We start from the raw sequence: 13,919 nt of genomic DNA, 5'->3' as shown, positions 1-13,919 counted from the left end.
TAGATGTTTAGGAACTGAAAAAAGTTTTTTATTTCTAAAACTAAACCATAGTTCTGCCATAGGTTGAATATCAGCTACAAAATCATTTGATCAGTCTGATCAGTCAGTCAGTGTTTCTTGGAAAATACAAAGGTTGATGGGGTCCACAATATGTTGGTTATCCGGGAATCAGGAAAACGGCATTTTTGGCGTTACGTAATATTGAAATGAGACCTTCAGAGCTTTTTAGCACTCAAGTTTATTTCGAATATAAAACTGGAACAGCTCTATACTGACAGTTCATCAGTATTTTTGTTTACATTCTCTACATCAGAAAAGTAAATGGTTCTCGAAATACAAATAATGTAAAAACATTATATTTGTAACAATGTTATTAAAGTGAAAAGGCTAAATTATTATTAAATCGAGTTCGCGATGATTGTTTTAAAGCCAGCAATAATGTCAACTTTATGCCGCGGATTTACCACAAGTGCAGTAAGTGAATTTGCTCGTTACACATTTAATTTTGCATGAAAATAATATTTTATTATTCATTGCTAGAATGTCTTTTCACCGCAACCCGATTCGCGGCAAGCAGAACTCATGGCACGGAGTCTGCCGAAGCGGCTGCCACTGGACGGCGTTCGCGACATCGTGGTGGTCTCGTCCGGCAAGGGAGGTGTAGGCAAAACTACAACGGCAGTCAATCTGGCGGTAGCCCTAGCCGGCATGAACAAGTCCGTTGGTATCCTGGATGGGGACATATTTGGACCGTCAGTTCCACTGATGATGAATCTAACGGAACAGCCTCTGCTAGACGACAACAACCGGATGATTCCGCTGGTGAATTATGGGGTAAAGTGGTAATGTTTTGCACCACAATTGGTGTGAGCAAATATTTTACAAGATTGAAAATTCTAGTTTATCCATGGGATTGTTGGTCAGCACTGGTCCAGTGGTTTGGCGGGGTCCTCTGGTGATGTCTGCCATTCAGAGGCTACTGAAGGGTGCCGTTTGGGGACCGTTGGACATTTTGGTGGTGGACACACCTCCCGGAACGGGAGACGTACACTTGTCGCTGAGTCAAAATGTTCCGATATCGGGTGTGCTGTTGGTGAGTAGCCCTCAGCTGGCGGCGCTACAAGTTACCAAAAAAGGTGCTGAGATGTACGAAACCTTAAAAGTACCTTTGATCGGATTGGTAGAGAACATGAGTCACGTGGTTTGCGATAAATGCGAGAATCGCATCGACCTGGCTAAGAATTGCACCGCCCAGTTCGCCGATGAACTTGGAATAAAAGTGCTTGAGAGTGTTCCGATGGAGAAAGAAATAATGCAGAATGGGGACTTGGGAACACCACATTTTTTGAAATGTCCAGAGTCGAAGTTTGCTGATGCATATCGGAACTTAGCGAAGAAAGTGACACAGTTCTTAGACAATAAACGTGCAACGGTTTAGTGTAGAAACATTGGTTACTTCTTCTTTTTCTTTAACTTTTTCATTTTCATTGCCGCCTTGTGGTAGGCCTTCTTTTTTCGTTTTTCCAAAGCTTCGGCATACTTTTTCTTGTTAAACTTTTGGAACTGAGCATCCTCCAGCAGTTCGTCTACGAGCGATTTGGCCTTGCTCTTCTTCGTACCCCGTTCGTTATAGTAATCCAGCGGGGATTCTATGACTTTTCCTATCTGTAAGAGGGAAACGGGACATAAATTAATGCATATTTGTGGTGCTGAACGCTTTTGGCTAGTATACCTGAAAATATTTGGGTAAGGTTTTCATTTCACTGCGTTTATAGAAATGTTTTGGGTCCAAAACCGAACGCATACGAATGACCTCCAGTTCGTTCTTTATTTCTTCGGTCATTTCCTGGGCAGGTAAATTGAACCATTTATCACCCTTGGTTTTGGCACGTTCTACCTGAAAAAAAAGAGGTTGTTTCTGTTGAGTTCTTTTGAAATGAATTTAATATAAGCTTGTGAAAGATTAAGCGCAGATCAGATTACTAAAGAGAAATCATGTGACTTAACCGCCAACCTACCCTGCACCTGTCTTAGAAAGTCCCCTTTTATTTTGAGTTCTGTGAGGAAGGACTAGAGGTCGAAGTGAAAGCTTTACAACTTCGACCTTCAGTCATGCCCACTTCAACGCATTTACTCTCTGATAATAGATTCATGCAGAATCGATCAAAGTTATGTCACGTTTTTATGTCCCGCAGGCCTTACAATGGAGAACGAAACTTCCAGGTTAACCATTAAGATTACTACGGGAGGGAAAGACAGGTAGAGTCTTCAGGGTAAATTGTGTGCGATTGGTAGTCGATTTCATTTGTCGAATATATCATCATGAAAATTTTTGTTGTGTACTACGCCATAAATCAAAAATGAACTTACTCTGTTAAGTTCCTTAACCTGACGGTCACTCATCGAAAGCTTCGCCAGATTTTCCTGCTTTTCTACTGCTTCAGTTATAACGGATGTTTTCATATGCTCGTTTACATCAGTCTCTGCCAGCTTTTTGACATTGGAAAGGGTTTGTTTGTTTTTCACATTCGTACTACTGAAATCATCGAAGATTGTTCGTTGATTGAGGCGTTTGTCGCTGGAAGTACTAGGTGAGCAATCCTTGTGAAGAATTTTCGAAATGTCCTTGCTGGGCGGAGGCAGTCCTGGAATAAACAGTAGAGCCAGAATGAAATTTACGGAACGTGCCCGATAGAGTTGATTCACTTACCTCCATAGTCTTCATCGTCGCTTTCTTCCGATTGCTCTGGAATGCCCCGTCGGCTGTTGGGTACTTTGGAAGGCGAAGGATTTTCGACGAAGTTTGCGGCGGCCACATCATACAAAGGAAGCGACAATTTATTGGGCACTTTGGCAGCAAGATTGCTTGATCCCACGGTATCAATAGTAAAAAGATCCATCGGGATTCACTGTAAAGTTACCTTTAAAATGAAACTACAATTCTAACAAAACATGCGCTTTTTGTTTACCTTTTACGACTTTTACTGCCGCGATGGCATGCCAATGCAAGAGAATGACAGCTACTCTACCTATTTCGTAAAAGCTTAAATGTCGATAAAGTAGATCAACCGAATCACGGGAAGCACGCGAGAGCAAACGAATGAAAGCGAAACTGCCATATTTTTGCTCTCATTCCCATTACACACACTGCCGCAAATCTCCTGTCGCAACGACTGCTGGCTGCCTGCAGTGTAAGTGATCGAACGTTATATTTCGCCATCACAACGAGTACGAAAGCGAGAGAAACAGAGAGCGTCCCGCCGCGTTGGTGTGCGTGTACGATATTTTCCAATGGCTTGCCTGCTCTCGCCTAATCGGCCATCGCAGGTCAGAGAAGCGAAAAGCTGATGGTTGGCAAATGTAGGATTTTTTTCTTCCATCTCAGCTATTAAGTGACCGCCATTAAAGCGAGACAAAAGATTGTGAAGTGCTATTTCTTAGTGCGTGATACAAAAGTGAATTAAAGAAAAGTCCCATTGGACGCGGTTGGAGACAATCGAAAGTGGACACAATTTGTGGCCACCACTCCCGGGAACCGTTTGCGACCAGTTTGGGTCCGTTCCGTGCTGGTTTTCCAGGTGAAAAATCGTTCCTAGTGGAGCCATCTAACGCGTCTCTGGCATTCTCCGTGGTTGCCTTTCGTGCTACATATCGTTTCCTGCTGTTGCAATTTGTCTCTAAACCAGCAATTCGTGCGCATTTATTTATTTTTAAAATGTTTCATGAAGATCGGATTTACCTGTTGAAAAAAATTTAATAATTTTGATTCCTGGAATGCATCTTTTGGGAAAGATCCGATAACCTACTGCTGCTTCAGTGTGTATGTGCGTCTTAGCTAACAAACGCTTTCAAAGGGACTATCGCTTTGAAGTTGAACGAGATTTCTGTTCGAAATTAAAAAAAGAATCTACAATTGAAATTTACTAGCAAACTACCGTCACCATCAGTGCTGCGATATTTCAACAGACCGTTCCCAAATCCCAATGTTGAATACATGTAAAAATATTCGCAATATATCACCGTCAACGTTCCCATGTTATTAAGGGATCATTTATAAATTACATCACGTGCTAACAAGTTACTGAAGGGTATTGTTTAGCGTCTTTCTACGATGCTTGCAAAAGTGCATGAAATACTGAATGCCTGGATTATATCTGTAGTGAACCACTATCTTTTAAGTAGAAAATCAGGTTAATCCAAATTGTTTGATTTGAAAATGCCAGCTGGATGCCATTGGATTAATGTACAGATATAAGTATTTAGATGCGTTTTTATCGCCCTCTTATCCGCTTCGAAAATAATTTTGCTGGGAAATGATTTAATTTTGTGTTACGTGAAATGTCAATAACACCCTGCTTTTATCAGTATGTAATTAAATTTATCAAAGCTTACAATTGATTTTAGAAAATACCCCGCGTAGGCCCTCTGGGAAATGGTCGTGGTTTACGATTGAATTCTTTTTCACCTGGATAAAGAAAAGTGCATATGGATTGGTGTTATCCCTTTCTTGTGCCCCATTTCAGTTACGTACCGTACGTTCTTCATGTGCACGCACAAAACTAACACACGCAAATGGGTATTTTTAGCATTTTTAGAAAAGAGAGCATCACCGTTTAAATGTTCTCATCTTTTTCTCTCTCGCGGTTGTTTCTTTCATTTATTGGCTACGGAGAGGGCCTAATCCCCGTAGTATTTTTGTTCTTTACATTAAAACGTAAACGCGCAGCTTGTTTGATTACGGTATCACATAGTTTTGCTTTCTTTGAAACATAATCGAAAACACTATTTAATAGTGTATAAAAATTGGCGCGAGGAAATTCCATCCTCCATCCTTTCTATCAAGTTCTATAACTGCATCCTTTCTCTTTCTCCTAATCACGCGCAACCCATAAGTGAGATGGAATGTGTTTTGCGTGAAGTGGGCTGTGGGTTGCGGTCTTTTTCCCGTATTTTATTTTTATTATTGTCTTCCATTCATAAACTTTTCGTAGTACGTACGCTATCGCTGTTTTACTTTGCTCCATGATCAGATCAGACATCAGACTCTGTAATACGAAAGGATAAGTTTCGCGCCCTCGATTGGAGTTGTGAAACGAATTCAAAGTGGCGACAAGGTGCGCCACAAGGTGAAAATGTTGCGTTAAATGGCATGGTATGCACTATTCAAACAAGTTATTCGCTCTCTAAACGAATGTAGTTTATTGCTCCAATCGAAGCTGTTGGAGCCGTTGTTGCAGCACTGCAGAAGCTGATTTTAAGCAAAGTGCCAATCAAGTCTGCACATTAAAATTTTAACGAAATAAAAAATAAAATTTAGTTTTATCGCTATATCTTGCTTGTAATTGCAATGTTTGTCGTTAAAAGCTGTTTAGCGATAAATTTGAGGTAGCTAGATACTTAAACTAAACAGATTTATTACATATCTAGCCTAAAGCCTAAACACATCTGACTTTTATACAAATCATTAAAAATCATAAAAATCGTCCATTAAAGGGTCGGAATCTGTTACTGTTTTGGGCAATCAGCTCGGTCAGGTGCAAAATGCTGTTCTAGAGGTCGTCCATGGACAAGTCGTGCAAAACTGGGTTATGAACTTAAAACATTTGAGTAGGGTAAGGAATGGATTAATCGGGGGTCATCTATTTTAATCATTTGAACATAAATGAGCTTAAAATGAAGTATTTTGTTCATATTTTCAGCATCTTTTGATAAGAACATCATCTTGAATCACTTCACCATAGATGTAATTCATACAAACACAATATACGGTGTTTTCGACAAGAAATATGATGAATTTAAAATTGTTTTCAAAAAACACCTTACTACTGCTGCGAAGGATCTTCACCTGGCATCTTTAGCCACTGGTTACAGCATTTCTAAAAGTCAAACACGTAATTTTAACATGCCATATTGTAGTAGAAATGTTAGCGCTTGCGTCATTTGATGGTCACAAGCTTATAACAGCGATAATTTAGAACAAGTTAGCAATATTTAGGACGATCTAAGAAAGCTCCTTGGTGATTAAAATGCGCTCGAGCTGATTAAAATTAGTTCGAGCGTCTCGATTTATAATGTAACATATCAGAAGTTTAGCTTAATAATAGTGACTTTTAGTGGTAACAGCATGAAAACTTAAAATTAACAAGAAGATTGATATGCTAATATTCCCCACTTTGTCAACCCATCGCTTATAATAAGGTGAAGCAATCAGTGAGACGACTACACTGCTTAAAATAGGTTCCTTACCCTATTACTGCCAAATTAAGTATGCAGAGAAAATAATTTGTTCCTCCACCAGAACAGGATCATTGTCTGACATTTCAGTTTGAGACAGCTGGGAGTCGTGAGTTGTTTAATCAATTTGGTTTATTCGATTTTCTTTGACAACTCAGTGGCATTTTATTTAGCGCTTATTAAAATATTTGTTAAAGAAAGGATGAGTTTTCCAAGAATTTATTTGCTGCAATTACATATAGTTGATTAATGTGCTTATACCTTAAACAAGGCAACGTTCTCGTAAGATTTTTTTAGGTGGCTTGCCGTCCTAAGACAAAGCCTGTGGAACAAAGTTTCTCCATGTAACTCGGTTGAGGGCTACCGCTCTCCAATTCCTCGGACACCGAGTAGTCTCCGCCAAATCTCGCTCCACCTGGTCTAACCATCTTGCTCGCTGCGCTCGTCTTGTTCCTCCCGGATATGGGGCGAACACCATCTTTGCAGGGTAGTTGTCCGGTATTCTTGCAACATGCCCTACCCATCGTATCCGTCCAGCTTTATCCACCTTCTGGATACTGGGTTCGCCATAGAGCTGTGCGAGTTCATGGTTCATCCTCCACTTCCATACTCTGTTCTCCTGTACGCTGCCGAAGATCGTTCTTAGCACTCGTCATTCGAAAATTCCGAGCACTCGCAGGTCCTCTTCGAGCATTGTCCATGTTTCATGCCCGTAGAGAACAACCGGTCTAATAAGCTTCTTGTACAGGGTGTACTTTGTACGGGGACTTAGTCTGCTCGACCACAATTCCTTGTGAAGCCCATAGTAAGCACGACTTCCGCTGATAATACGCCTCCGAATCTCACGGCTGGTATCATTGTCCACCGTTACCAGCGTGTCAAGGTAGACAAATTCATCGACTACCTCAAACTCATCGCCGTCGATCAATATACTACTGCCCAAGCGGTGTCGTTCGGCCTCGGTTTCGCTGGTCAGCATGTACTTTGTTTTAGACGTATTTACCTTTGACCCAATCTTATCTGCTTCGCGCTTTAGTCTGGTGTACTTACTGTTCAGCCACCGCCACAGATGTTCTACCGATAATATCCATGTCATCGGCAAAGCAGACGAATTGACTAGATTTGTTGAATATCGTGCCCCGCGTGTTGATATCCGCTCGGTTCATAACACCTTGTAGCGCTATGTTGAACAGTAGGCATGAAAGACCATCACCTTGACGAAGCCTTCTGCGTGATTCGAATGAACTTGACAATCCATCCGAAATCCGAACACAGCACTGTGTACCATCCATCGTAGATTTAATCAGTTTGATGAGCTTCCCAGGGAAGCTGTTCTCGTCCATGATTTTCCATAGCTCTTTCCGGTCGATGGTATCATATGTGGCTTTGAAGTCAACGAACAAATGATGCGTGGGAACTCTGTATTCACGGCCCTTTTGGAGGATTTGCCGTAGCGTAAATATTTGATCCGTTGTAGACCGGCCGTTGAGGAAGCCGGCTTGATAAGCTCCCACAAATCTGTTCGCAACTGGTGATAGTCGGTGGAAAATGATTTGGGACAGCACTTTATAGGCGGCATTGAGAACGGTGATCGCTCGATAGTTCTCACAGTCTAACTTGTCGCCCTTTTAATAGATCGGGCAGATAGCCCCATCTTTCCACTCTTCCGGTAGCTGTTCCGTATCCCAAATTCTAACAATTAGTCGGTGTATGCAGACGGCCAGCTTTTCTGGTCCCATTTTAATAAGCTCCGCTCCAATGCCATCTTTTCCAGCTGACTTGTTGTTCTTTAGCTGCATGATGGCGGCCTTAACTTCGCCTATCGTTGGGGCTGGCACCTCTTCCCCGTTTGTTGCACCGTCGAAATCGCTTTCCCCACCGCCATAGTTCTCCGCCTGGGCGCCATTCAGGTGTTCGTCGAAGTGCCTCACGATCGTCCGTCAAAATACTGCCTGTCTTATCCCGACACATTTGGGCTCGCGGCACAAAACCTTTGCGGGATCCGTTCAGTTTCTGGTAGAACTTTCGCATTTCCTGAGAACGATTCAGCCGCTCCAACTCTGCATATTCCTACAGTTCCAGCTAGCGCTTTTTCTCCCGAAAGATTTGGTTTCGCTGCATCTTCTTCTGTTTCTGTGTTTCCACGTTCTGACGTGTGGCACTGCGCATCTTGGCAGCCCGCGCAGCGTTCTCCTCACTCACCCATCACCCTCCTACATTCATCGTCAAACCAATCGTTCCGCTGATTCCGGACCATATGCCCGATGGAGCTCTCCGCTACACTGCTGATGGCTGTTTCGATAGTGTTCCAAAAGTCCTCGAGAGGGGCTTCCTCCAGCTCGTCCTCTTCCGTTCCGGCAGCGCAGCTTCGAGTGAATGCGCGTAATTTGCGGCGACGTCTGGCTGGCGGTACCGAATGTTGTTCACAACGGAGAGTCTCGGGCGCATCTTAACCAACACTAGGTAGTGGTCCGAGTCAACATTAGCGCTTCGATAGGATCTGACATCGATAATGCCTGAGAAGTGCCGACTGTCGATCAAAACGTGGTCGATCTGTGATTCTGTCTGATTTGGTGACCTCCAGGTATACTTATGGTGGATTCTGTGCTGGAAAAAGGTACTACGTACGGCCATATTCTTGGAGGCGGCAAAGTCGATAAGTCTTAGGCCCATTTCATTGGTCCGCTGGTGTGCACTGAACCTTCCAATCACCGGTTTGTATTCCTCCTGACCGACCTGAGCATTGAAATCCCCGATGACGATCTTGATATCATGTTTTGGGCAGCGGTCGTATTCACTCTCCAACTGCGCGTAGAATTCATCCTTGTCGTCTTCGGTACTTCTGAGGTGAAGACTGTGCACGTTGATGATGATGATGATGATGATGAGATTCGGTCCTTGATTCTCAACCTGCACATTTGAGGATTGATTAGCCACCACCCAATCACCTGTATCCGCTGCTACACCAACCCCGTATTTCGCCGGAGGGCCAACGAAGCTCGAAAGAGCCCTCCTTTCCTGTCGGCATACGACCTTGGTTTCCACCGGGGTTGGTTACCCGGTCTGCCCCAAAGTTGCTCGTATCCCGGCTGGTACCACGAGGAGGTTAGTGTTCGACATCGGAACGAAAATTGAAGTCCGGGTTCCGGTCCGGTTAAAAGGCGGCACGAACTTTGTTGTTCCGACTATAAAGACTAATAATCCAGTACGATTTGGCTCTGTTCAGGTTCCGGAACCAGAACAGAGCCAAATCTGACCGGAATAAAGTCGGAATAATAAAGTTCGTGCTGATTTTTACCGGACCGGAACCCGGACCTCAATTTTTGTTCCGATGTCGAACTCTAGTAGGAATAGGAGTTGCATAAGAGGCTATGAACCACTACTGTAGGGTCTATTTTATGCCTACACGTGCACAAGGCACCGACGGTACGCATTATTCAGCCGTTTACCATCCTCCCGTAAGATATTTAACCTATCAAAAAATCCAAACAATGATCTTTGAAGAAACCAAGCTTTCCATGTAGCATCCGCATTCAGATGTAGGCACATGTCGGAGAATGTATTTTCTTTCTAACTCCTTTTATATCTCCCTTCCATTAAGTACACACTCACTTAAATTTAATGTGCTTATTTTGCTTTCCAATCGACAGCCTATTTTTTTCGGCTGACCAGTTAATAGAAAAGGCCTGAAAATTGAGACCACAGGAGCATTCACCGGCCCGATCATGTTTACTACAAACAACATCCAGGCCGGGACACCGGTCGGGATACAGTACCAAACAACGACGGCCGATGTAAACAAACAGGTTAAGCTAGACGGTCAGAAAACGAACCAACAGACGCCAGAGTTTTCCACTTTCTACGCGAATGTCAACATGATCCAGAAGCTGACGCCAACATCGCAGGCGTTGAGTACTGTCAATCTTGCTCAGCTGGCTGACGACACCAAAACCGTACAGTATCTGCAACCGTTTAGCTATGCGAATTGCGCGCTCGTCAATCAGATGCAGATTCCGAACGGGGTTACAGGGATAACCGTTGATGGTCGGCAACTGGTCGTCAATAAACCGATCGCAGTAAGTTTTGCATTACAGAAAATCAAAATACCATCGCTATAATTCGAATTTATTGCAGAACACCATTTCCAACATCAGCTTCAAATGTGATGTATGCGGGTTAATGTTCAATCATTTGACGCTGTTGAACCACCACAAACGCACCCACAATCAGGACGGAGAATCAACTTCGGATGCCATCACTGTGGTTACCCAACCGCAGAATTTAGTACAAGCTCAGAACATTATTTCGGAAACTGGCCAAAATTTGGGACAGATACAAATTGTTGCCACCGAGTCACTGGATCCAGCCCCGCAGCAAACCGTTCAGCATCAATTGGAACAACAGCAGCAGCAGCAACAGCAACAGCAACAACAACAGCAGCAGCAGCAACAACAACAACAGCAGCAGCAGCAGCAACAACAACAACACCAGCATCAACAACAGCAACAGCAACAACAGGTTGTTCACGTGACTCACGTAAAACAGGAGAAGGTCCAAAAATGTATAACTTGCGGCGGCCCAATTCAAAATAACCCCAAGCGTAAAGGACCCAAGCTGATCCGTTGCGAGACTTGTATTAGCAATGACAACGCTCATAACGTGCCGAGACGTAAGTGTTTTGTTCCTTCTAAAATTTCTCATGATCACTTCCATTAATTCAATCGATTTCCATTAGCGACGCAAATTTTTGTGGCTCCTGATGGCGATATAAAGTTTGAAATCGGCGAAATTCCCAACACCTCCAGCAGTAGCTCCTCGATGGAGTCGTTGATGCCGGCGCAGATCGCCACTATCAAGACAGAGCACAGTGCACCACAGGCGACGCAAGTTCAGGCTCATCCGGTTAAGAAGCGAAACATGGCCACGGTTACCAAGTGTAATAAATGCAACGGTTCAGGCGTTATTATCGTAGGCGGACAGAAAAAACATTTGCAGCAAGCTCCAAACACGGTCCATCAGCATCAAACGTAGGTGTGCTAACCAGCGATAATAGGCAAGAAATAACTAAAATTTGCGGTTTACATTGCAGACAAGAAAAACCTTTCACATGTAATACCTGCGGTGGACGGTTCTCCCGATATTCCAGCTTGTGGTCGCACAAGAAGTTGCACTCGGGCGAAAAGAACTACAAATGCGGTATATGTGGCATAGCCTTTGCAAAAGCCGTCTACTTGAAGAACCATACACGGATACACACCGGCGAAAAGCCGTACAAGTAAGTGGCCGCTTTACTAACATTAATTACTCGTTTATTAGGCACGTTTTTATCGCCTAAACTGCAGTTGAACAATTTTAATCATGTACAGACTGCATCTGACAGTAAATTTTGACAATAAAATGTTTAACGACCATTCGATTGAAACTATCTACAGATGCGGAACTTGTGGTATGCAATTTTCTCAATCCCCTCACTTGAAGAATCACGAGAGAACACACAGCGGAGAAAAACCGTACGTTTGCGAGGTAAGACAATTCGTTCGGAGGAATTTGAATGTAGGTTCTAACTTGATATCCTTCCAATTTACTGGACAGGTTTGCGATAAAGGATTCGCACGGCATGCCACTCTGTGGAACCATCGACGCATTCACACCGGCGAGAAACCGTACAAGTGTAACCGCTGCCAGTCGGCCTTCAGTCAGGCCGCTCATCTGAAGAATCACGAAAAGGTTCATTCTGGCTTGAAACCGTTTAAATGTGACATATGTTCAGCGGCATTTGCCGATCGTTTCGCTCTGAAGCGACATCGCGGCATCCACGAGAAATACGGTAAATTGCATGTTGTACCAGTTAACAATTGATAGTACGATAGTAACACGAGCATTCGTTCTAGGTCAAACCGCACCACTCCATCAGAATCAGATAGTTCACAAGGAGGAAATTATCGAGATGGATGAAAGGTCCGGAGAGGTAGTGATCGGCACGATGTAAAACTGCCTTCGAATTGAAGTATGTACTTGTTTTTTTTCTAATGAGCACAAGCCACAGATGCGGTTGTGTTCGTTCAACCGACACGCAGTAATGCAGTCGGTTCGTTTTATGGTACTAATTATTGGACAGATTTAGTCACATTGTAGGTTAATTTTTTCTGTTCACTCAAAATCAGTGAGCTCGATTGTGAAGTAACATGATGTCGAAGCCATATTGCTACCATTTTTTGTAACTTTTTCATTTTAGATTTACAGTTTACCTTCGATAATAGTGGTAAATGATTTTTAAACAAATAAAATCAAACTTACGGGGATTTTCACGAAAATATCAGTGTAGTTTTACTGCAGATCTTTTAGAGGTAAAATATCTTACATTCAACGATTATTGTGAGTATATTTCATCCAACGCTGAGAAGTTATGTAAAAAGATAAGAGCAAATCTTGAAGAAATAGATTTATAACATAAAAGACGTCAATATGAAAAAATACAGAAATTGTGTAAATAGAACCGTTTTATGAATAATTTAAATAGAAAATGTGTCACAATTCTTTGTATTCTTCATTCTTTAAGGACATTTTCGTTCTTCCTTTACCCAATTTAAACGGCATGTATGGACTATTTCATAAGTTAACTGTAATCGTTAGCGTACAAATTAGTTATGCAAAAATAAAAAAATGATTTCTGTATGTAAATAAAATAGCATCTGTTCATCTTGTTAATCGAAATAAATGTGTAAGTGGCAATAAGTTTTTACAATAAAGTGAATATTACAGTAAAGAATTCAAGCTTTTTTCCGACCGACCTTAATCCGAGTTTCGAATATCTGAGACTCTCAAGTTCCTTCGAGTTTTGAAGGCTTACATGTGCCTGCTATTTAATATAACATTAGAAGGTGAGCAGAACTTTACAACCTTTACAACATCGTTAGTTCAGAAGAGCGTGGATAAACAGGAGTGAGAGTGATACAAATTTCAATTTACAAGGTGACGGTAAAGTCTGTCAGACTGTAGGCTGGGTCCAGTATAGTTGGACTCTTCCATTAATACTGTCAGGAGTGGCTAGTAGCTGGGAACGAACTTTGCAGTGATGGACAGACAGAACGAACTTTGTAGTAATGGACAGACTGTAGCTTGATGAATTGGAAAGCGATCAACAAGAGGATTGGTTTGTTGAGGATAAAAGGCCGTTCCTACAATTACAGCATCATAAACGTCCACTGTCCAGACGAAGATAGATCCGACGACAGAAGAAAGCGTTCTATGCAACGTACAGGACATCAAGATCGTCAGCGGGGTATGATCGTCCAGTTCGGCAGGAAAGTGATGTATAGATCGGTGATCGGGCCACTTAGCCGGCACACCGACATGCACGATAGCGACCAGCGATGCACCAACTTTGAAGTTTCCTGAGGCCTGGGGAACAGAACCACTTTCTGTCCCTGCAAACATTATCAGCACCACCTGGAGATCACCTGACCAACGAACATTGAACCAAATCGTTCATATTCCCGTCGATGATTGGTCTTTCTCGAACATCATCAACATACGTTCTCTACGGGGTGCGGATGTCAACTCGGATCAGCAACACGTGTGCGTTCAAAACTCGCGACAAAGCTGCTTTCTTCAGTAGAACATTCTGCAATCACATAACCCCGCGGGTTGGCGAGAACTACCACGTGCGTCTACTGAATAAAGCC

The 13,919-nt window shown here is 42.8% G+C and overlaps 3 protein-coding genes across 5 annotated transcripts in view; 2 read left to right on the top strand and 1 right to left on the bottom strand.

Moving 5' to 3' along the window:
- Positions 1-362: 362 nt before the first annotated feature.
- Positions 363-1,865, top strand: LOC128741809 (iron-sulfur protein NUBPL). The gene is made up of 3 exons (XM_053837868.1): positions 363-474; positions 541-842; positions 901-1,865. Exons 1-3 carry the CDS (start codon positions 415-417, stop codon positions 1,436-1,438), a joined length of 900 nt encoding a protein of 299 aa, XP_053693843.1. The 5' UTR covers positions 363-414; the 3' UTR covers positions 1,439-1,865.
- Positions 1,418-13,919, bottom strand: part of LOC128741810 (deoxynucleotidyltransferase terminal-interacting protein 2) — a 483,164-nt gene continuing 470,662 nt past the window's right edge. The window contains exons 1-5 of one of the 3 annotated variants that reach the window (XM_053837870.1): positions 2,970-3,027; positions 2,711-2,909; positions 2,371-2,645; positions 1,733-1,897; positions 1,418-1,665 (exon numbers count right to left, since the gene is read on the bottom strand). In XM_053837870.1, the coding sequence (XP_053693845.1) occupies positions 1,453-1,665; positions 1,733-1,897; positions 2,371-2,645; positions 2,711-2,900 (843 nt within the window). In that variant the 5' untranslated portion in view covers positions 2,901-2,909; positions 2,970-3,027 and the 3' untranslated portion in view covers positions 1,418-1,452. The other 2 variants (XM_053837871.1, XM_053837869.1) reach the window with 2 other exon arrangements.
- LOC128741807 (zinc finger protein 600) lies at positions 3,389-12,928 on the top strand. Its single transcript, XM_053837866.1, has 8 exons — positions 3,389-3,578; positions 9,885-10,310; positions 10,369-10,903; positions 10,970-11,261; positions 11,324-11,509; positions 11,667-11,757; positions 11,827-12,061; positions 12,126-12,928. The coding sequence occupies exons 2-8, from the start codon at positions 9,960-9,962 to the stop codon at positions 12,221-12,223; spliced, it is 1,788 nt and encodes a 595-aa protein (XP_053693841.1). The 5' UTR covers positions 3,389-3,578; positions 9,885-9,959; the 3' UTR covers positions 12,224-12,928.

Source organism: Sabethes cyaneus, chromosome 3 (genome assembly GCF_943734655.1).
Source record: "Sabethes cyaneus chromosome 3, idSabCyanKW18_F2, whole genome shotgun sequence".
Classification (NCBI taxonomy): Eukaryota; Metazoa; Arthropoda; class Insecta; order Diptera; family Culicidae; genus Sabethes; species Sabethes cyaneus.
Note: the sequence above shows the minus strand (reverse complement) of the source record. Positions and strands in the feature narration are given on the sequence as shown.